The 19,868-nt window shown below is 43.0% G+C and overlaps 2 protein-coding genes across 2 annotated transcripts in view; one reads left to right on the top strand and one right to left on the bottom strand.

Moving 5' to 3' along the window:
- The window catches only part of LOC112250527 (visinin-like protein 1), a 58,116-nt gene extending 44,292 nt beyond the window's left edge, over window positions 1-13,824 (top strand). The window contains exons 3-4 of the mRNA XM_024420749.2: window positions 10,542-10,757; window positions 11,191-13,824. Of these exons, the coding sequence (XP_024276517.1) occupies window positions 10,542-10,757; window positions 11,191-11,388 (414 nt within the window). The 3' untranslated portion in view covers window positions 11,389-13,824. The remainder of the gene's footprint in view (window positions 1-10,541; window positions 10,758-11,190) is intronic.
- A 417-nt stretch (window positions 13,825-14,241) lies between these two features.
- Window positions 14,242-18,973, bottom strand: LOC112250528 (splicing factor 3B subunit 6). The gene is made up of 4 exons (XM_024420750.2): window positions 18,824-18,973; window positions 16,225-16,343; window positions 15,955-16,093; window positions 14,242-14,655 (listed from the first exon to the last, which is right to left on the bottom strand). Exons 1-4 carry the CDS (start codon window positions 18,851-18,853, stop codon window positions 14,566-14,568), a joined length of 378 nt encoding a protein of 125 aa, XP_024276518.1. The 5' UTR covers window positions 18,854-18,973; the 3' UTR covers window positions 14,242-14,565.
- Window positions 18,974-19,868: the final 895 nt, after the last annotated feature.

The raw sequence follows: 19,868 nt of genomic DNA, 5'->3' as shown, positions 1-19,868 counted from the left end.
ATCTCTACCTGTACATGACCATCTGATCATTTATCACTCCAGTGTTAATCTGCAAAATTGTAATTATTCGCCTACCTCCTCATGCCTTTTGCACACGATGTATATAGACTTTTTTCTACTATGTTATTGACTTGTTAATTGTTTACTCCATGTGTAACTCTGTGTTGTCTGTTCACACTGCTATGCTTTATCTTGGCCAGGTCGCAGTTGTAAATGAGAACTTGTTCTCAACTAGCCTACCTGGTTAAATAAAGGTGAAAAAATAATAATAATAATAATAATGACAAAGCAAAACAGGTTTTTAGACATTGAAATATTACATGCACATAAGTATTCAGACCCTTTACTCAGTACTTTGTTGAAGCACCTTTGGCAGCGATTACAGCCTCGGGTCTTATTGGGTATGACGCTACAAGCTTGGCACACCGGTATTTGGGGAGTTTCTCCCATTCTTCTCTGCAGATCCTCTTAAGCTCTGTCAGGTTGGATGGGGAGCGTCGCTGCACAGCTATTTTCAGGTCGATCGGGTTCAAGTCCGGGTTCTGGCTGCGCTACTCAAGGATATTCAGAGACTTGTCCCAAAGCGACTCCTGCGTTGTCTTGGCTGTGTGCTTAGGGGCGTTGTACTGTTGGAAGGTGAACCTTCACCCCAGTCTGAGGTCCTGAGTGCTCTGGAGCAGGTTTTCATCAAGGATCTCTCTGTGTTTTGCTCCGTTCATCTTTTCCCTCGATCCTGACTAGTCTCCCAGCCCGTTTCTGAAAAACATCCCCAAAGCATGATGCTGCCAGCACCATGCTTCACCGTAGAGATGGTGCCAGGTTTCCTCCAGACGTGACTCTTGGCATGCAGACCAGAGGGTCTTGTTTCTCATGATTTGAGTCCTTTAGGTGCCTTTTGGCAAACTCCAAGCTGGTTGTCATGTGCCTTTTGCTGAGGAGTGGCTTCCATCTGGCCAATCCACCATGAAGGCCTGATTGGTGGAGTGCTGATGGTTGTCCTTCTGGAAGGTTCTCCAATCTCCACAGAGGAACTCTTTAGCTCTGTCAGAGTGACCATCGGGTTCTTTGTCAGCTCCCGGACCAGGGCCCTTCTTAGTGGAGTCGGCTGGCCCTGGTCCGGGAGCTGACAAAGAACCCGATGGTCACTCTGACAGAGCTAAAGAGTTCCTCGGAGCTCCACGGATTTCCATGATCAATGGAAACAGGATGCACCTGAGCTCAACTTAGAGTCTCATAGCAAAGGGTCTGAATACTTATGTCAATAAGGTATTTTTTTTTTTTTTTTTTTAACAAATTCGCAACATTTTCTAAAAACCTGTTTTCACTTTGTCGTTTTGAGGTACTGTGTGTAGAATGATGAGGAAAAAAATATAATTTAATCCATTTGAGAGTAAGGCTGTAACGTAACAAAATGTGGAGAAAGTCAAGGGATCTGAATACTTTCCGAAGGCACCGTATATCACTGACCCATTCATGCAGCTTTAGAAGGCTCTGCCTCTCCATGTCTCCATGTGACACACTGTCAATGGAAAATGTTGTGTATGACAGAGACAGAGAGTCGCCATGGTACCCATCCAGCCCAGGCATTATTGGCCATTAGGGCAGAGACTGGAAAGAGGGCAGGTCATCCATTTGGGCAGCCCAACCTAGGTGTGCGTCCCAAATTGTACCCTATTCCCTATATAGTGCATTACTTTCGATCAGGGCTTATACGCAGTCCAACCCTGTCCTGTCGGTTGTCAAAATACACTGACGAATGTGGGACAGGGTGCCAGCCAGGGTTGAGTCATCATAGGAGCCTGTACAGAAGCAAGTAAGAAGTCTCCATAAATGTTAGTTTGTTGTTTTGTTGTTATTGTTGTTGTTGTTACAGTATATATCTAGTAATGGTTGTGGTAGTATGATCCTCTTCCACTTAATATGCCACTAAAATATCATTTGGAAAAGATCATAACTGTTTCATATTATATAGGCAACAGCAAAAGCTTTTACTCTGAGAATGTTCTCTTCTTATCGTGGTTATGAGACAGTGTGTGTCAGAGAGTAGGGTGATATGCCTCAGGCAGGGCTGTTGTCATTCTGCTTGCATAAGCCTTGTTGCATCCAGAGCCTGATCATGGCCACTGCTGTTATGATAATGTGAAATGGCCTCCGTTGGGAGTGTGACTGCATAGCTAATGTGGCCACGGCGAGCAAGGTCCCTGCATCTCTCTCTCTCCACTTCTCTCTCTTTTTACCGCTTCCTCTAACACCCTCCCTCTCTTATATCCAACTCCTCTCCCTCCCTCCCTATCTCCCTCTTTCCCCATCCCTCTCTCTCTCCCACTCTCTTTCAGATAGGGCGAGGACAGAGCAGAAAATAGTGGAGGTGACAGCTTGTACTCTGATTATGAAGGCGTTTATGTTCCACTTAGTGCTGTGTGATTTGGGTTGTGTCTGGAGGGCTCTTGGCTAAGCTTGGAGCATTGGTCATCGTTGCTCTGTTCCTCTCTCTACCCGACAGACATCAACGTTTATTAGGCCAGCTGTGGCTGCCTGGGCCTACACACACACATGCACGCACGCACGCACGCAAGCACGCACGCACACATACACACACACACACACACACACACACACACACACACACACACACACACACACACACACACACACAAACACTAAAGCCTCCCTGCTAGGATGCGGCTGCTGCCTGGTGGGGCAGCTTCTGGACCTCATAAACGGAATTACAGTGAGCTCCAGAAGTATTGGGAAACTGAACGTGTTTTTGTTGTTTTGGCTCTGTACTTCAGCTATTTGGATTTGAAATGGTACAATGACTATAAGGTGGAAGTGCAGACTGTCAGCTTAAATTATTTGAGGGTATTTTCATCCAGAAATGGCTGGTAAATAATGTATTGTGTCATTTTGGAGTCACTTTTATTGTAAATAAGAATAGGATAAATTGGATGCTACCATGACTACGGATAATGATGAGTGAGAAAGTTACAGATGCACAAATACCCCAAAAATGCTAACCTCCCCTGTTATTGTAATGGTGAGAGGCTAGCATGTCCATTGCTCATTCCACAGCCAAGCCAACTCAAAAGTAATAGACCGGTTGCCAAGACATTATGGGGAGGCTGCAGTATTGCTGTCAGATAGGAGCGCCTCATTATAGCCTGTATAATCTCTGAGCCTCTTCCAAGACAGGAGATAGAAACACAATCATCTATTGACAAAAGTTTGTATTTTGCATAATGTGGGCTGGCTGTAGCATTTACTTTTAAATGGTTTTAATAGACAATTAATTATGCACAATGCGCAACCAGTGTTTGGCACACGCTATAGGCAGCATAGGGCTTGTCCCCGACTAATAAAAAAAACTTGGTCGACCGAAAGTTGTCTGTTCTTTTAACCAATTGATTGTTCCATTTTTTTTTTACCTGCATTTTTCCATATATAGACACGCCCAATGTATTTCAATAAAAGCAACTATGTGCATTGAGCTTGTCTGACGCTTAACGTTTTCTGTTCGATGAAGTAAGACAAATGCCTGAAGATGGCGACAGAGATCGAAATAACCAAAAGAAGAAAAGAAAAAAACAGAACCAGATCCAACTATTCTCCTCACGCCCCTGCTGGCTTTCGCAGATTCTGCCATTATTCTCCTGAAGTTGACGGTAAATATGCCACATTAGGAGTGAAGGAGTCGGCAACCATTCCCAAGTGGAATGTAAATTTATCTTACCATCTCTACTGATCTTACGTGCCAGTTATGGTTTTCATATGCACACTCTCGTGAAACATTTTCATTTCATTTATAATAACGTCTTCATATCTCAAAATCATTGTCAAAATTCCATCCAAATCTAAATGAAAATGATACTAACCTAAAAAGTTTCCTGACTTCTATTGTCATTGCCAAGTATGTAAAAAATATTGCAGCCTACAGGTAGAAAATATCCTGATCATTTTTTTTTTTAAATACTATAAATCACATTGGCTACACCAGTGATGGAAAAAGGACCCAATTGTCATACTTGATAAAGTAAAGATATCTTAATAGAAAATGACTCAAGTAAAAGTGAAAGTCACCCAGTAAAATACTACTTGAGTAAAAGTCTAAAAGTATTTGGTTTTAAATGTACTTAAGTATCAAAAGTAAATGTAAATGCTAAAATGTACTTAAAGTATCAAGAGTATATAAAAAAAAAGATTGAAAAACAGCTGTTGGCTATGAGCTTTGATGCATACACTAAAAGCAGTTAATTTTGCAGGTCTTGGAAGGAAACATCACATTTCAAGTATAAATAATTTCAAATTTCTTAAGCAAAGCAGATGGTCACATTTTCGTGTTTTTTTATTTATAAACAGATAGCCAGGGGCAAGCTCCAACTCAGACATAATTTGCAAGCAAAGCATGTGTTTGTCCCCCAGATCAGAGGCAATAGGGATAACCAGGGATGACCAAGTGTGTGAATTAGACCGTTTTCCTGTCCTGCTAAGCACTCAACATGTAACAAGTACTTTTGGGTGTCAGTGAAAATGAACAGAGTAAAGTACATAATTTTCTTTAGGAATGTAGTGAAGTAAAAGTGAAAGTAGTCAAAAATATTAATAGTAAAGTACAGATACCCCCAAAACTACTTAAGTAGTACTTTAAAGTATTTTTACTTAAGTACTTTACACCACTGGGCCACGGCTGAGTACTGGCACCTCAAAATTTCACAGTGCTTAAGCTCCTGTTCTTCTTATAGAATATTAGCTCAAAAGTATTATGGAGCTCATGCACCTAAATATAAACACCACCAGCACCCAAAATGAGTACTGGAACCTATTTCAGTCCAAGTCATGCACTGATAAGAAGTAATCAGGTAGGCCTATTTTACGACATTTCCACTGGATCAGAGCATGACATTTTTCCCTTTCATGCTGAGTGGTTATCGAAAGGGAGAGGAGCTAAAACATTTTTCAAATACATTGAGGATCTATTGTTATGCTCAATGGATGTAAAAACAGACTTTGTTTGTTTGCTGTTTGAGGTGAAGAAAACATGACTTTGAGAAGCTCCACAGGTCATTCATTAGTGGTGGTGCGTTAAGCCAATCAGAATTACTATCAGATCTCCAGATGGGCACATTTATATGTTGTAACGGTTTTCTTCCGTTGAAGGAGAGGAGGACCAAAATGTAGCGTGGTTAGTATTCAACATGTTTAATAAGGACAATAAACGTGAACACTACAAAATACAAAACAACAAATGTGAAAAAAAAAAAAACAGTCCTATCTGGTGCATAGACACAAAGACAGAAGACAACCACCCACAAAACCCAGCACAAAACAGGCTACCAAAATATGGTTCCCAATCAGAGACAATGACTAACACCTGCCTCTGATTGAGAACCATATCAGGCCAAACATAGAAATAGACAAACTAGACATACAACATAGAATGCCCACTCAGCTCACGTCCTGACCAACACTAAAACAAAGAAAACACAAATGAACTATGGTCAAAACGTGACAGCATCATGTTGTGGGGGTGCTTTGCTGTAGGAGGGACTGGTGCACTTCATAAAATAGATGGCATCATGAAGGATGAAAATTATGTAGATATATTGAAGCAACATCTCAAGACATCAGTTAAAGCTTGGTCGCAAATGGGTCTTCCAAATGGACAATGACCCCAGGCATACTTCCAAAGTTGGGGCAAAATGGCTTAAGGACTACAAATTGGAGTGGCCATCACAAAGCCCTGACTGCAATCCCATAAAAAAAATTGTGGACAAGACTGAAAAAGCGTATGTGCGCAAGGAGGCCTACAAACCTGACTCAGTTACACCAACTCTGTCAGGCGGAATGGGCCTAAATTCACCATACTTATTGTGGGAAGCTTGTGGAAGGCTACCCGAAATGTTTGACCCAAGTTAAACAATTTAAAGGCAATGCTACCAAATACTGTGATATATAATGTGATGAAATAATGTGATGAAAGAAATAAGATCTGAAATAAATCATTCTCTCTACTATTATTGTGACATTTTCACATTCTTAAAATAAAGTGGTGATCTTAACTGACCTAAGACAGGGAATGTTTACTAGGATTAAATGTCAGGAATTGTGAAAAACTGAGTTTAAATGTATTTGGCTTAGGTGTATGTAAATTTTTGACTTCAACTGTATAATATCACTCTGATTTATCAGAGTTTCACAGTCAGTCTATCATCTATCATCCTGGCCTCCTATCATCCTCTTTAGTTTTACATAACTAAGTATTTCATAACCTAACAGATTCGCACAGAGGAACAAGCTGAGGAAGAACAGCAGCAGACTCTCTCTCTTCCACCTCTCTCCCCCCTCTCTCTCTTCTCACCCCTCTCTCTTCTCACCCCTCTCTCTCTCCCCACCCACCCCTCTCTCTTCTCACCCCTCTCTCTCTCCCCACCCCCTATCTCTCCCCACTCCATCTCTCACTCTCCCCACCCCTACTCACTCTCCCCAACCCTACTCACTCTCCCCATCCCTCTCTCACTCTCCCCACCACTCTCTCACTCTCCCCACCCCTCTCTCACTCTCCCCACCCCCTCTCACTCTCTCCCCCACCCCTCTCTCACTCTCCCCACCCCCTCTCACTCTCCCCACCCGCCTCTCACTCTCCCCACCCCTCTCTCACTCTCCCCACCCCTCTCTCACTCTCCCACTCTCCCCACCCCCTCTCACTCTCCCCACCCCCTCTCACTCTCCCCACCCACCCTCTCTCCCCACCCCTCTCTCACTCTCCCCACCCCTCTCACACTCTCCCACTCTCCCCACCCCTCTCTCACTCTCCCTACCCTCTCTCACTCTCCCCACCCCTCTCTCACTCTCCCCACCCCTCTCTCACTCTCCCCCCCCCCTCACTCTCCCCACCCCTCCTCACTCTCCCCACCCCTCCTCACTCTCCCCACCCCTCTCTCACTCTCCCCACCCCTCTCACACTCTCCCACTCTCCCCACCCCTCTCTCACTCTCCCCACCCCTCTCTCACTCTCCCCACCCCTCTCACACTCTCCCCACCCCTCTCACACTCTCCCACTCTCCCCACCCCTCTCACACTCTCCCACTCTCCCCACCCCTCTCTCACTCTCCCCACCCCTCTCCCACTCTCCCCACCCCTCTCTCACTCTCCCCACCCCTCTCTCACTCTCCCCACCCCTCTCTCACTCTCCCCACCCCTCTCTCACTCTCCCCACCCCTCTCTCACTCTCCCCACCCCTCTCACACTCTCCCACTCTCCCCACCCTCTCTCACTCTCCCCACCCCTCTCTCACTCTCCCCACCCCCCTCACTCTCCCCACCCCTCCTCACTCTCCCCACCCCTCTCTCACTCTCCCCACCCCTCTCACACTCTCCCACTCTCCCCACCCCTCTCTCACTCTCCCCACCCCTCTCCACTTCTGCAGGACTTTTACTTTGGTTTGTTTCTTTCTTCCCGTCTCTCCAGTCCCTCCTGACTGAGCAGGAACAGCCAGACAGTGCCAAGCCATATGGAACAGCAGGGACAGCCCTGTGAGGGAGTCAATTTGCATTTGTGCATGCTGTATCACAGTGTGCCTTACATCCTGGAAGGGTTACACAGGCCTGGCCCAAGGCTCTGGTACACCCACAACACCCAGGCTCTGGTACACCCACAACACCCAGAGAACACCCAGGCTCTCTGGGAACTGAAAGGCTGACCCCACAACTGCTCACAGCTCGCTTGCTCTGTCTATCTCTGTCTCTCCCTCTTCTCTCGCTTTCATTCTCTGTCTATCTCTGTCTCTCCCTCTTCTCTCGCTTTCATTCTCTGTCTATCTCTGTCTCTCCCTCTTCTCTCGCTTTCATTCTCTGTCTATCTCTGTCTCTCCCTCTTCTCTCGCTTTCATTCTCTGTCTATCTCTGTCTCTGTCTCTTCTCTCGCTTTCATTCTCTGTCTATCTCTGTCTCTGTCTCTTCTCTCGCTTTCATTCTCTGTCTATCTCTGTCTCTGTCTCTTCTCTCGCTTTCATTCTCTGTCTATCTCTGTCTCTGTCTCTTCTCTCGCTTTCATTCTCTGTCTATCTCTGTCTCTGTCTCTTCTCTCGCTTTCATTCTCTGTCTATCTCTGTCTCTGTCTCTTCTCTCGCTTTCATTCTCTCGCTATCTCTCTGTTTCTCACCGAGTACGACTGCATTCACGGTAATAATTCGATATTAAACTGATTATGGCTCTAGGCCGAGTATGACATTAGTCATCTTAACACTTTATTCTGGTTATCTTCATCAGCATAAGGTCATAACTGAAGTCTGCATAAGTATGTATCGTAGAATAGTTTCACATACAGACTTGACAGACTTTCAGTATGTCTAAACTCAGAATCAAATAGGCTTCCCAAAAATAACATGGTCGCTGTGATATAGAACCTTTATTTTGAATGACGATTTTCTGCATTTACTAAAGTCCCATCAGGCAGCCTGATTTCGGGTGTATCAATTTAAACAGATTTATAAGGGAAATAGTTATTCTTGCAAAGCATGTAAAAGTTCAATCAAACAATTATATTAATCTGACTATTTACAATAATAGTGTTATTGTGTGCATGTAACTGTACTCACTCGGTGTCGTTTTCTCTCTTTCTCTCTATCCCTCCATCTCTCTTTCTCCCTCAATCTGTCTCTCTTTCTCTTCGTCCCCCTTCTCGCCACCTCCCTCTATCTTCCTCTCTCTCCCTCTCCCTCTTCCCTCTCTCTTTCCTTTAACTTTCAACTGCAGTCTGATCAGTTTGCCACTGCGGCAGATTTTTTTATGGGAGGACATTTCTGCAGATGGACAGTTTGCAGAACTCACTCCCCAGGACTATTGCCTTCTGCTAGCTGCCATTAGAATTCATAGCCTTGCCCTGTGCCCTGTGCTCTGGGCTCTGTGCCCTGTGCTCTGGGCTCTGTGCTGTCCAGATTTTAAACAGGGTGTGGGTTCTGGAAGTGTCATTATGCAAAGACAGGCAGCGAGTGTTAGATAACTTTCATTTGAAGGGTACCTTCATAAGAACTTCATGCATTTCATACATTCATTATATTCAAAGGAGTGAGTGTTTCTGTTGTTTTTTAGTGTGAGAAACAGCTACAGGACAAACCAGGGCAACACTTTGAAAACTATTTAGATCTGTAGGGATTTATTTGGCAGTGGCACATCCCATTGTAAGGCATGTGTTCTGAGAGCGGAGCAGAGCTCGTATTCTCCAACACCTCTACTCCTGCTATCAGAGAGGGCAAGTGGAAGGTCTGCTCTAATGAATTCGCCTTTTTCCCTGGAGAACCCAACTGAACCACAGCCTCCCAACTAGAATACAGCAACAGAAACTCATCATATCTTACATGGTGTTTCTTTACAGTCCATTAGCCTCTACCCTGTCCGTCTGTGTATTGTCCACGGAGGCACTGTCTGAACCACAGTAGGTCCAGGAATAGGAAAATGGATGTGTCAAACATTCTCCCAATTTAAAACAATGTTTTACAGAAATCCCAGTTGGAATATTCCCAGAATCAGTGTGGGATAAGCAGGAAATCCAGAATCCTTCAACCAGGATATCTGAAAAAGAATAATCCTAATATGTGTTTATTTAACACTCAATAAAAACAGCTTCAGTGAAAATGAGCTGTGTAGAACGATTCATTTTTTTTTTAGAGCTTTTAAGGACATCATCCTCCTTAAAAACATGACAAATATTTATGATTTGTTAATGCTGTCCTTGTGATGTGATTATGAATGTAATTGGACTATAGTGGAAGATTTAGGTAGAATTCTAAATGATATTATCAAGCTTTTCGGGTTTGCACTCAACAGTGTATTGTTAATTACTGGGTGCATTTGTTGCAGCTGTGAGTTTGTGGGGAGGAACACTGAAGGGTCCACCCTAATGGGGAACAGGGTGCAATGAAAAGTGCACTACTTTTGACCAGACCTAGTGGGGAGCCATTTGAGCTGCAGACAACATAGCTTCTAAAGTAGGCAGGCAGGCACTGTTAAAGTCAGTGGCTGGACAAGTCTGCACTCTGAGAGCTTAATCATGTCGAAGCGCCACAATGTTTCCATCTCGTGAACAGAGGGAGCGTTCTGCTCTCTCCCTCGTTCACTATCCACTTCTCTCGCTCCTTTCCTCCTTTTTTTCTATGCATCTCTCCTCTCCATCTCCCTCTCCCAGACTGACTATAAAGCTTAGGTCCGCATTGCATCCCACTGCGGGTTCTCAACAATATGCTGTGGTGTCATACACGCTGAGTGTCAGACATACACTTACCCAGAGTCCATGCATGCATGCATACACACACACGCACACGGACACACACACACACACGGACACACACACACACACTGCTTAGTAGGATGGCGATCAGGCACATCATGTACTGTACAGTACTGTATGTGCCATGAACTAATATCAAAGGTATAGACAGCTACATGTGGTATCGTCTTGAATGATTGATGAACCTGCTTGTGAGGCTGGGGTTCCCCTTCTAACTAATACAAATGGGATCTCTTCTGTTCTTTTTCTCTCGCTTTCAGTTTTTCCCCTACGGAGATGCTTCAAAGTTTGCCCAGCATGCATTCAGGACCTTTGATAAGAACGGGGACGGCACCATCGATTTCAGAGAGTTCATCTGTGCCCTGTCTATCACGTCTCGAGGCAGCTTCGAACAGAAACTCAACTGGGCCTTCAACATGTACGACCTGGATGGAGATGGCAAGATCACACGAGTGGAGATGCTGGAGATCATTGAGGTAGAGTTCAGCCCATACAGATGAAGCTTGAATCATATTCTGTGTCCCAAATGGCATCTTATTCACTACGTAGTACACCACTTTTAAATCGGGGCCCATAGGGCTCTGGTCAAAAGTAGTTCACTCTATAGGGAATATGGTACCGTTTTAGGATGCAACCAAATCTCTATGGTTCAGCTATTCATGTCATATGAGTTTAAGGTGTTGAAATATTAGTCATGGTTACGGGGTCTTTCTCAAAAAATGCCTTTTGTTCTGCACTTTAGATTTGACTCTTCACCTTCTGAATTTGTACATTTCCTCCTCTTGCCCTTTATGCCCTTGTACAGTAGGTGCCTTGAATACAAATCAGGTTGGGTTTTTCGGAGAACGTGTTTGACCTATAAATGTCTCTACTTGATGATTGAACTATAATTTCTCCCCCTCTGTGAAGGCCATCTACAAGATGGTGGGGACTGTGATCATGATGAAGATGAACGAGGACGGCCTGACGCCCGAGCAGCGAGTGGACAAGATCTTCAGCAAGATGGACAAGAACAACGACGACCAGATATCACTGGACGAGTTCAAAGAGGCAGCAAAGAGCGACCCTTCCATTGTATTACTCCTGCAGTGTGACCTGCAGAAATAGAGGAGAAGGGGAGCTTGAGAACCGCCACAGACTGCACAGAAGATTCATGTTCCATTCAGTTTGCAGCTATTTCCACTGAAAAAAAAAATATGCTTGGACTACCTTTCAATGGATCCGCTTCTTGATGTTTGAAACACTTGTGTGCATGAGAATGTTATTTGCTAGAAACAATTTATACGTACATATACACACACACATAACGAGCTACACACACCCCACAAGATACAAACAAACTGCACACTCACAACATATTCACAATACGCACAAATATACAGATATATAAATGTTATATTTCAATGATTTAAAATCAACTGCCAAAATGTGAAGTGTGCAAAGTATTTTCCATACACTCATTCCACTGGAGCTTGAGCATCAGTGATGTGCTATGTTGAATTACGCTACGACTTATTATTCTGAGTTTACTGACGCTAGCTACGTGTTTCATATATTGAGCAATGTCAACCAAGTCAAATTCCTATGGTAACGTAACTGTTTCTGACAAACCAAGTATCTATTCTTCTAAAAGATTAGATTTGGATAGATAAAGAGATGGATTAGTAGCCTATTCATCACAAACGTTTTCCTTCCAAATGTGCTTGTACTGTTGGCGAATATAAATGGAGTTCATTTGCATGCCTTTAGGTTTTGCCTTAAAAATAATCTCCTTATTTTGCATCCTTATAAGAATAACGAAGACAAAGCTTGTCAACGAAATGCCGTTCAACAGTTAAACATCCAATATTTGAATATGAAAAGCATATGACAGTATAGGTCACAAGTATTGATGAATGGGATGTAAATTGTTTGTGATTTGTCAAGACATTATTTTTGTGGGAGCATGTTCCTTGTAGATAATAATAGTTCATAATAATAATAGTAAACATACCCCTATTTAAAATCTACCATCTCATGAGCCCATTTTGAATGAGGAGATATTAAATGTGGCATATTTAACAACAAAAAACAAAAGTCTGTATGAATACAAGAAAAATATTTGGCTGAATTGGACCGAAAGAAATGAAATACATTGAAATAAAACCACCTCATCAGTATTGTCGGAGGAAGTATAGCTTATGAGGCATAACTAATGAGAGGCAATGTAACATCTATCTGAAAATTAGCTCAGCCCAATAACAAATGTAGAGGTTTTAAGTGCATTTCATCCTACATATTATTGTTCCACTTAGTTTTGGTCTATGTCATCACACCATCTCTTCAATGAAGATACAGGTTGCAAATCAATGTGCTGAATTCAATGAAGTTCCTGTCATGAGTTTATTAATACCACTCATAGATATAAAGAGGAAATGATCTAAGGCCAGAGCGACATTGTGTTAGACATTGATTGATATTATCTCATATTGTTTGTCTCTTTCAGTTTAAAAAAGGAGTGTAAAAAAAAAGGAGCAATGTGTTGAAAGAACAAAGTGAATGCCATTCTTTATGAACCAAGCCAAGAGGACAAAACCCCTTCATGTTTTGGTAGGCTATACAGTTTGCCCAATTTGTACCCAAGGACGCGCTCCTCTTTATTGATCAACTTTTTGTACTTTTTTATTCCCCTCACTGAAGCATACACACTGTATAGTAGCTCCTTTTCAGGTGCAGTGTATCCTGTCCTCCCATAAAGACAACTTCTTAGAAAAAGCCCGAGACCCCCTGGCCTGGTCCCAGATCGGTTTGTGCCATCTTGTCACGGCGCGACATAGGAGTTGGCAAGACAGCACAAACAGATTCGGCAGCAGCCTAGACCCCAGTTTGACTGGAAATATTAAGTAATTCACCTGTACACCTTCGTTGTCCCGGTACTGTGGATCTGTCTCCGTACGATGGTCACGCGCAATCTCTCAGACAGCTCTGGCCCGATTTGGACGAAACTTGGGTGAATAATGCGTGTTGCCAGAGATCCAGCGTTTACTAAATTACACCGATTGGACCAAGGCAGGCGCTATATTAGTAATTAACAGAAATGTGTTTATCACACGATCCCAATCGGCCCAAGGAAGGGCGCTGTATCATTGGTGGGGGAGGACATGTTTACTGTTGCCTTGTTGAAAGAGTGCAGACACTGCTTATATAAATCATTGGTTGCAATTTGGTAACTTAACTACCCATTTTGTTTCACATGTCATCTGCACATTTGGGAGGAGTTATTTGATTCATTTATTTTCAAATTGACTGCGATAGGAAGACCAAGTCCACCATCATTCCTCAATAAATTAGGCTGACCGTCTGTAAATCTGAAACTTCACATGAACATCTTCGCCCAGAAATGCTTGTACTTAAAACGATTATTAATCAGATACCAAATGTAAGCAAAGGCAACAGTGTCAACTGAAGGATTATTTTGTACATGTAGCATGTATTGTGTCCCTGATAACATGGCTGCACTACTCTGTGTTGTGATTTAAACTAATAAAATAACTATGGTCTGTTTTCTGAATGTGTACTGCATATAGCCACCAGATGTCGCTTGTGTTAAGTGATATCAGAATACGCAGGCAAACCAATGATAGAGATTGTCCTCTTGTTGATGTCTTGGATATAGATTTACCAACTCCCAGAACATCTGTTCTCTAAATACAAGCTGAACTATCCCCATGGCAAATATGGTGTTAGCCGAGACAAAATAAAAACAGGCTGTTATACTGTGAAATACTGACTGCAAAGATCCCCGGTTCAGGATAGTGTGAAAGACCCTGCGCATTGTGTGTGTATATAATATACAATAGAACTGCAGGCAGTCGTGAGTGCCTGTATGCAACGATTGTGACCTATACCTCTACTTTGACCTGGAACTTGTTACCTTTTCACCAAGAGTGCTATAAGATGTGCATTCACGCAAGACGCATGTATGGCCAGCAGATTTTATAAAAAGGGACAATTTTACCAAAATACATTTATTTGACAGACTCTGAAATCTAAAAGTGAATTTGTATGAATAGATTTGATGCATACATTTTGTGGAAGATTTTTCAGAGATGGTATGTGTTCAATATGCACCACAGAAACAAAGTTTAAAAAAACATTAAAAAACAGGCCTGCCAAACGCAATGAAATCTAACAAAAGTAGAAAACACCTGCGTGCTAAATTTTGCAACAAACAACTTCACACTTGTCAAAATGCACACTCTGTACCAGGGAAGGACAATGGGGAGGAGGGGGAAAAAGGCGAGTCTATTTTGGAGGATCTGTGTTGATGCCGTATTTCTCCTTCAGAAGCTTCAGCTGCTCCTCTTTCTTCTTGGTGTCCATCTTCTGGAACGCCTGAGAGAGAAAGAGTGACATGGAAACCATGAATTTTACACGCTCAAGAGCAAAACTATACATTTGCTTTTTTTCTTCCGCAAATCAGACAGGCAGACTTGTCCGGCAAACATTTACCTAGCACCTTAATGGTAGAGTCAGTGATGTACATAGTAAACCGCAATATCGGGCCAACTTCCACAACAACAAGCAGTGAAACTACAACAGCGTGAGGAGAGCGTACCGTCATACCCCCGTCAACGTGGTTTTCAGGGTGCTGCACTGGGAGCGTGACGAGATGTGGCCACAAACGTCAGTGACGCAATAGCTGCGATTTTCTCTGGTTAACAGTAAACATTAAACTTTTCTCAAAGCAAAACTTTTACAGGTAAGTAACCTGGTTTAAAAATATATGTATTAGTAGGAAAATGGCAACTCACCCTGGCCTGCACACTGAACCTTTCAACATTTTAGGCGTGTATTTAAAACAAGACAAAGTGCATTCTACATTGGATGATCTAGCTAGCTCTATTGAGCACTTCACTTGCTATACTCCCAATTTCATTGGACATTAGATACAATTACACCACGCTCAACCCCACCCTCCCCGAGACGCCAGCAAGGCTCCGCCCCAAAAGGGATTTTCCAAGGGCCATTTTCCTATTTAGTTGTACTATTATTGAGATTTGTGAATTTATATTTGATATTGTGTTTCTGTGAATCTACGTCTCTGCAATGCTCTGGCTGCCAAGAAAAATAGACTAAAAGGGCAAAACTACTTCAAGCTAGCTTTGGTTGGCAGACATGCTGCCTTTTGCGTACGGTATATCATGTCTCAGATCAGCGCGAGTTGTTAAAACTGCGGGTCACGTTACGGAGATGGTACGCTGTATCATTGGTCATAACAAGTGCGAAGTGCGAAGAGCGAGGCTAAACGTCTCCGATGTATTGGTCCCGCAGCTTCACATTGCAGCAGAGTGAAGTGCAGTAGCGCACCCATGCAGATCCTCTGTGTGAGTGCATCATCTTGCATCGCTTGTCCCCAATATCTGTGGTTCATCCTGTTGCTCGTGGCACATCAAATTGCTTTGTCTCAGTTTAATTGAAATGATCACAGAGCTGGACTCTTCCGCCAGACACCTACAGGGTAAAATGTAATGTACCAGCATTGACTACACTGTTTGTTCAGTATAATTTCTCTATCTACAAAGCAATGAAAGTTATTCATCCCTACCAGATACCCCTTGAGATGATTTATCAACAATGGTAAGAGACTTTGCCAAGTCCTTGATAGAATAGATCATACATAGATCTACGTACCCTGTTTGCATTGTAGTATAAAACTACAAGATATCTGTTACAGACGTTGAATCCAGACAGGTGATCACAGGCGTTCTTGGCATCAAAGATGTCCTCGTAGACCACGTAAGCTGTCCCTCTTGATTCCGGTGTGTTTCCACTGAAAACAGGGCAAAACAAGACAGACATAGAAGACAAGGATGAGACTTTGTGGTTGAACACCTGCCACAGTTCTGCAGACTACACACGAGAAGAGGCTGATCCCACCCAGAGCCACAATCTTCAACTTACGTTCGAATCTGTCGTATTGGTCCATATTTCCCAAAGATGTCGTACATTTCCTCAGCTGTGATCTTGTATGGTAGATTTCTAATGTAGAGTATTCTGTTGACTTCAGGTGGTAATCGAATCTGCAAAGGAAACAGAATTTGTAACTGATAAGCTCTATGTAAGCCATGTTTCCATTGGCACTTTGAAATCAACCCAGGTTGGGCTGGCTCAAATTGCATTTCCACTGCCTCCAGAAATAAAATACATGTTATGTTGATAGATAGCCAATATGTGACTGCTGCTGGCTTCGCTAAAATTGCTAGCTAGCAAGATATTGGAGAATTTCATTCACCCTCACCAGGACAGCAAAGAAAGAGCGAGCTAGCGAGGGAAAGAGATTGGAGGGACACAGTCAGGCTTGTCGGCCACCAGTCAGGCAGGCAGACAGAACTGTCGACCTGTAATCAAAAGATGTAGGCTATCGCAATATTGCATTTCTTGGCTTGCAATGCCCTGCGCAAGTTCACTAAAGTAGGGGCTATCAATGAGTAGGCTGAGCTATTCTACACGCAACAGACCTAAGATCAAACACACACTAGCGTTCTTCATAGTAAAGAGAAAGCGGAGCAGGCGAGGGAGAGAGGATCAGGCCAGGCAGTCAGAACCATGCACATAAACGAGATCTTGGTCATCTGTACTTAGCAACGCTTCGTAAATTCACCAAAAGTATATATATTAGGCTATCAATGAGAATGGCTAAGCTATTCTTCATAGTGCCAGTGAATTGAAGTTGAACATTGCCACATGCATCAGTTTAATTAGGCCTAAATGTGCAATAAAAATGATTGCCTATAGCTTATTTAATGAAAGACTGGATGGCTGTTGATGTCCTAGGTCAGGGCTCACCAATCCTGTGCCTAGAGAGTTACCTTACTGTAAGTTTCCACTCCAACCCAAGTTGTAACTAACCTGATTCAGTTTATCAACCAGCTAATTGTTGAATCAGATGCGCTAGTTTAGGGTTGGAGTGAAAACCTACAGGATGGAAGCTCTCCACGAACAGGGTTGGAGAGCAATGCCCTAGGCAATAGATCACAAAGCAGCATCCACTCTAAACTAGCTGGAAATGGCAAGTTCACTTTCTCGTCCATAAACATAGTCAAGCGCAAATGCGATTCAGCAGCTCAAATCAGCAGGATGTGGGGGCATTGTCGTCAGGAAGGACATCTACCATGGATGGATCGCTAAAATAATGATTATGAGCTCACTTCATCAATGTAAATAATATGGGAGAACTATACATTAGGCGGCCGAGCACGAGCTATCTAGACATGACTTTGAAATATCTTCATGCCGACAATAACCTCCAGGCTTCTGTTGGTCAATTCAATTTGAAGAAAAATCATTACAAGGGGCATTTTGGAAAACAAATTGTGTGTGAATCATCCTCTGGAATAACACACAGGCTTGGATAATAATTACAGAACCAACATCTCTGGTAATGCTTGCCTGAACTAGGCAATAACATGGAAAAGAATAGGCTTATCAGCGTAGAGTGCACACATCATCCAATGGGATCCATCAAGGCTTCACACAGCAGAAATATCACTAATATTCTAGTTCACACATCACCTATATTCAAACAAAAATAGTCATTTTATGGGCAAATGGGCAGAATCATGCTCATGTCATTCCACTAAAACGCAAATTGAGTCTTCCTAGTCAGACTCCATAATAATGAGATGGTGTATTGTGTGTACATTGTTTCAGCGCACTTAGGGAGTAGAGCCAGAGTTGACTCCTACGACTCCAATCACAAGGGTCGGAGTCATGCACCACTAGTTAATGTATTTAACTAGGCAAGTTAAGAACAAACTCCAATTTACAATGACGGCCTACACCGGACGTTGCTGGGCCAATTGTGCGCTGCCCTATGGGACTCCCTATCACGCCCAGTTGTGATACTATCTGGAATCGAACCAGGGTCTGTAGTGACGCCTCTAGCACGGAGATGCAGTGCCTTAGACTGCTGTGGCGCTTCCAGCAGTGATCAGCTTGGTGGTACCATAATAAAGACGTCACTAGCCCGAATTCTAATTGAGCTGGCACCAATTGCGCAGGCCTGAGTTTCCCTCGACCCAGCTCAAATTTGAGAATTACATTCGAGACAACTCTAATCTGGCCCTAATTTTAAGTGCCGGCACAAACTGGGCTTTAAAAAAAATTATAACCAAATCAAGTCAAATAAGTATCAACAACTGTGCCAAGTTATAAACAGTAATGTCAACGTTACTAACGTTAGTTACGCAGTTGAAAGCAAGCTACTAGCTCACTCGCATAGTTCGCTTTCTAGCTCGAGACTTCAGTAAAAATGACAAGCTATTATTTCCCCACAAAAAATTAATTTAAGTTGTGTTTTATAGTTAATGTCTTCATAAAATTCAAATTAATCGATGAAGCCATCCGTCTGTATTGTGTTTCTTAAAACGTTAACGTGGCTAGCTAACGTCGTTAGCCATCCAGCTACCACGCTAGTTCTGTATTTCTAGACATAAAACCTGACTCAGTTGATTGTAGCTATAATTTGAACACAAAAAAACCATGACAAATGTGAACTTACATTAGCTCGTTTAGCTGCTTGCATAGCCATAGTTGTATATTTTCCGTACAAAATGTTCTAAGAACAAAAATAGCGTACAGCTTTGGTCGTCGACACAACACGGACAGACGCAGCTTGTTTACGTATTTCCGTTTCCAGACAATTCTATTTCTTCTTCTTCTATGGTATAATGGCGTTCGCAACAATTACATGTGCATTCTGCCACCTACTGTGCTGGTTAATTATAAGCATCCCAAAAAGGAAAAAATGTGGGTAAAACTAAATCAAATACGATACAAACTACCAAAACATTTTTTAACAAAACAAAAATCTAATTCTAATCAGAAGCCTCCTGTGAGGGATGAACATTCCCCAGCGACAATAGTCCTTTTTGTGTTTGTACCATGAAGTCTTGAAGCCCCAAAAACTTTTTGGCTGCAGATATAATGATATCCAGCTTCTTGGACTTCAGCTTCTAAGACACTTGTGCTGTACAATGAATCACTGTGGCTATAAATTCCTCAAAATCCACCTTCTTCCCAATTAGGGTATCCAGAACACTTGATTCACAGTGTGTGTGAGTGTGTAGGGCCCTGTGAGTGTGCATAGAGACAGTGCAAAAACTGAAATAAAAGGTCAATAAACATACAAGGTTAACTCAGATAGTCTGTGTAGCTATTTACTGTATCAGTCGTATTGATTGGGGATATAAGCTGTTCTAGAGCCTGTTGGTGTCAGACTTGATGCACCGGTACTTCTTGCCATGCGGCAGCAGACAAAATCGTCTATGGCTTGGGTGGTTAAGGTCTTTAACGATTTTCCGGGCCTTCTTTTCACACCGCCTGATATAGAGGTCCTGGATGGCAGAGCTCGGCCCCAGTGATGTACTGGGCTGTCTGCACTGTAGCGCCATTCCCGCTCTGTAGCCCCATGCGATGGAGGGCGGTGCTAGTGCCATACCAAGCACTGATGCAGCCAGTCAATATGCTCTCAATGGTACAGCTGTAGAACCTTTTGGGGATTTGAGGGCCCATGCCAAACTTTTTCAACCTCCTAAGGGGGAAGA

Source organism: Oncorhynchus tshawytscha, linkage group LG05, assembly GCF_018296145.1.
Source record: "Oncorhynchus tshawytscha isolate Ot180627B linkage group LG05, Otsh_v2.0, whole genome shotgun sequence".
In the NCBI taxonomy this organism is placed as follows: Eukaryota; Metazoa; Chordata; class Actinopteri; order Salmoniformes; family Salmonidae; genus Oncorhynchus; species Oncorhynchus tshawytscha.
The sequence above is the reverse complement of the archived record's forward strand: the minus strand, read 5'-3'. Positions and strand labels throughout refer to the sequence as shown.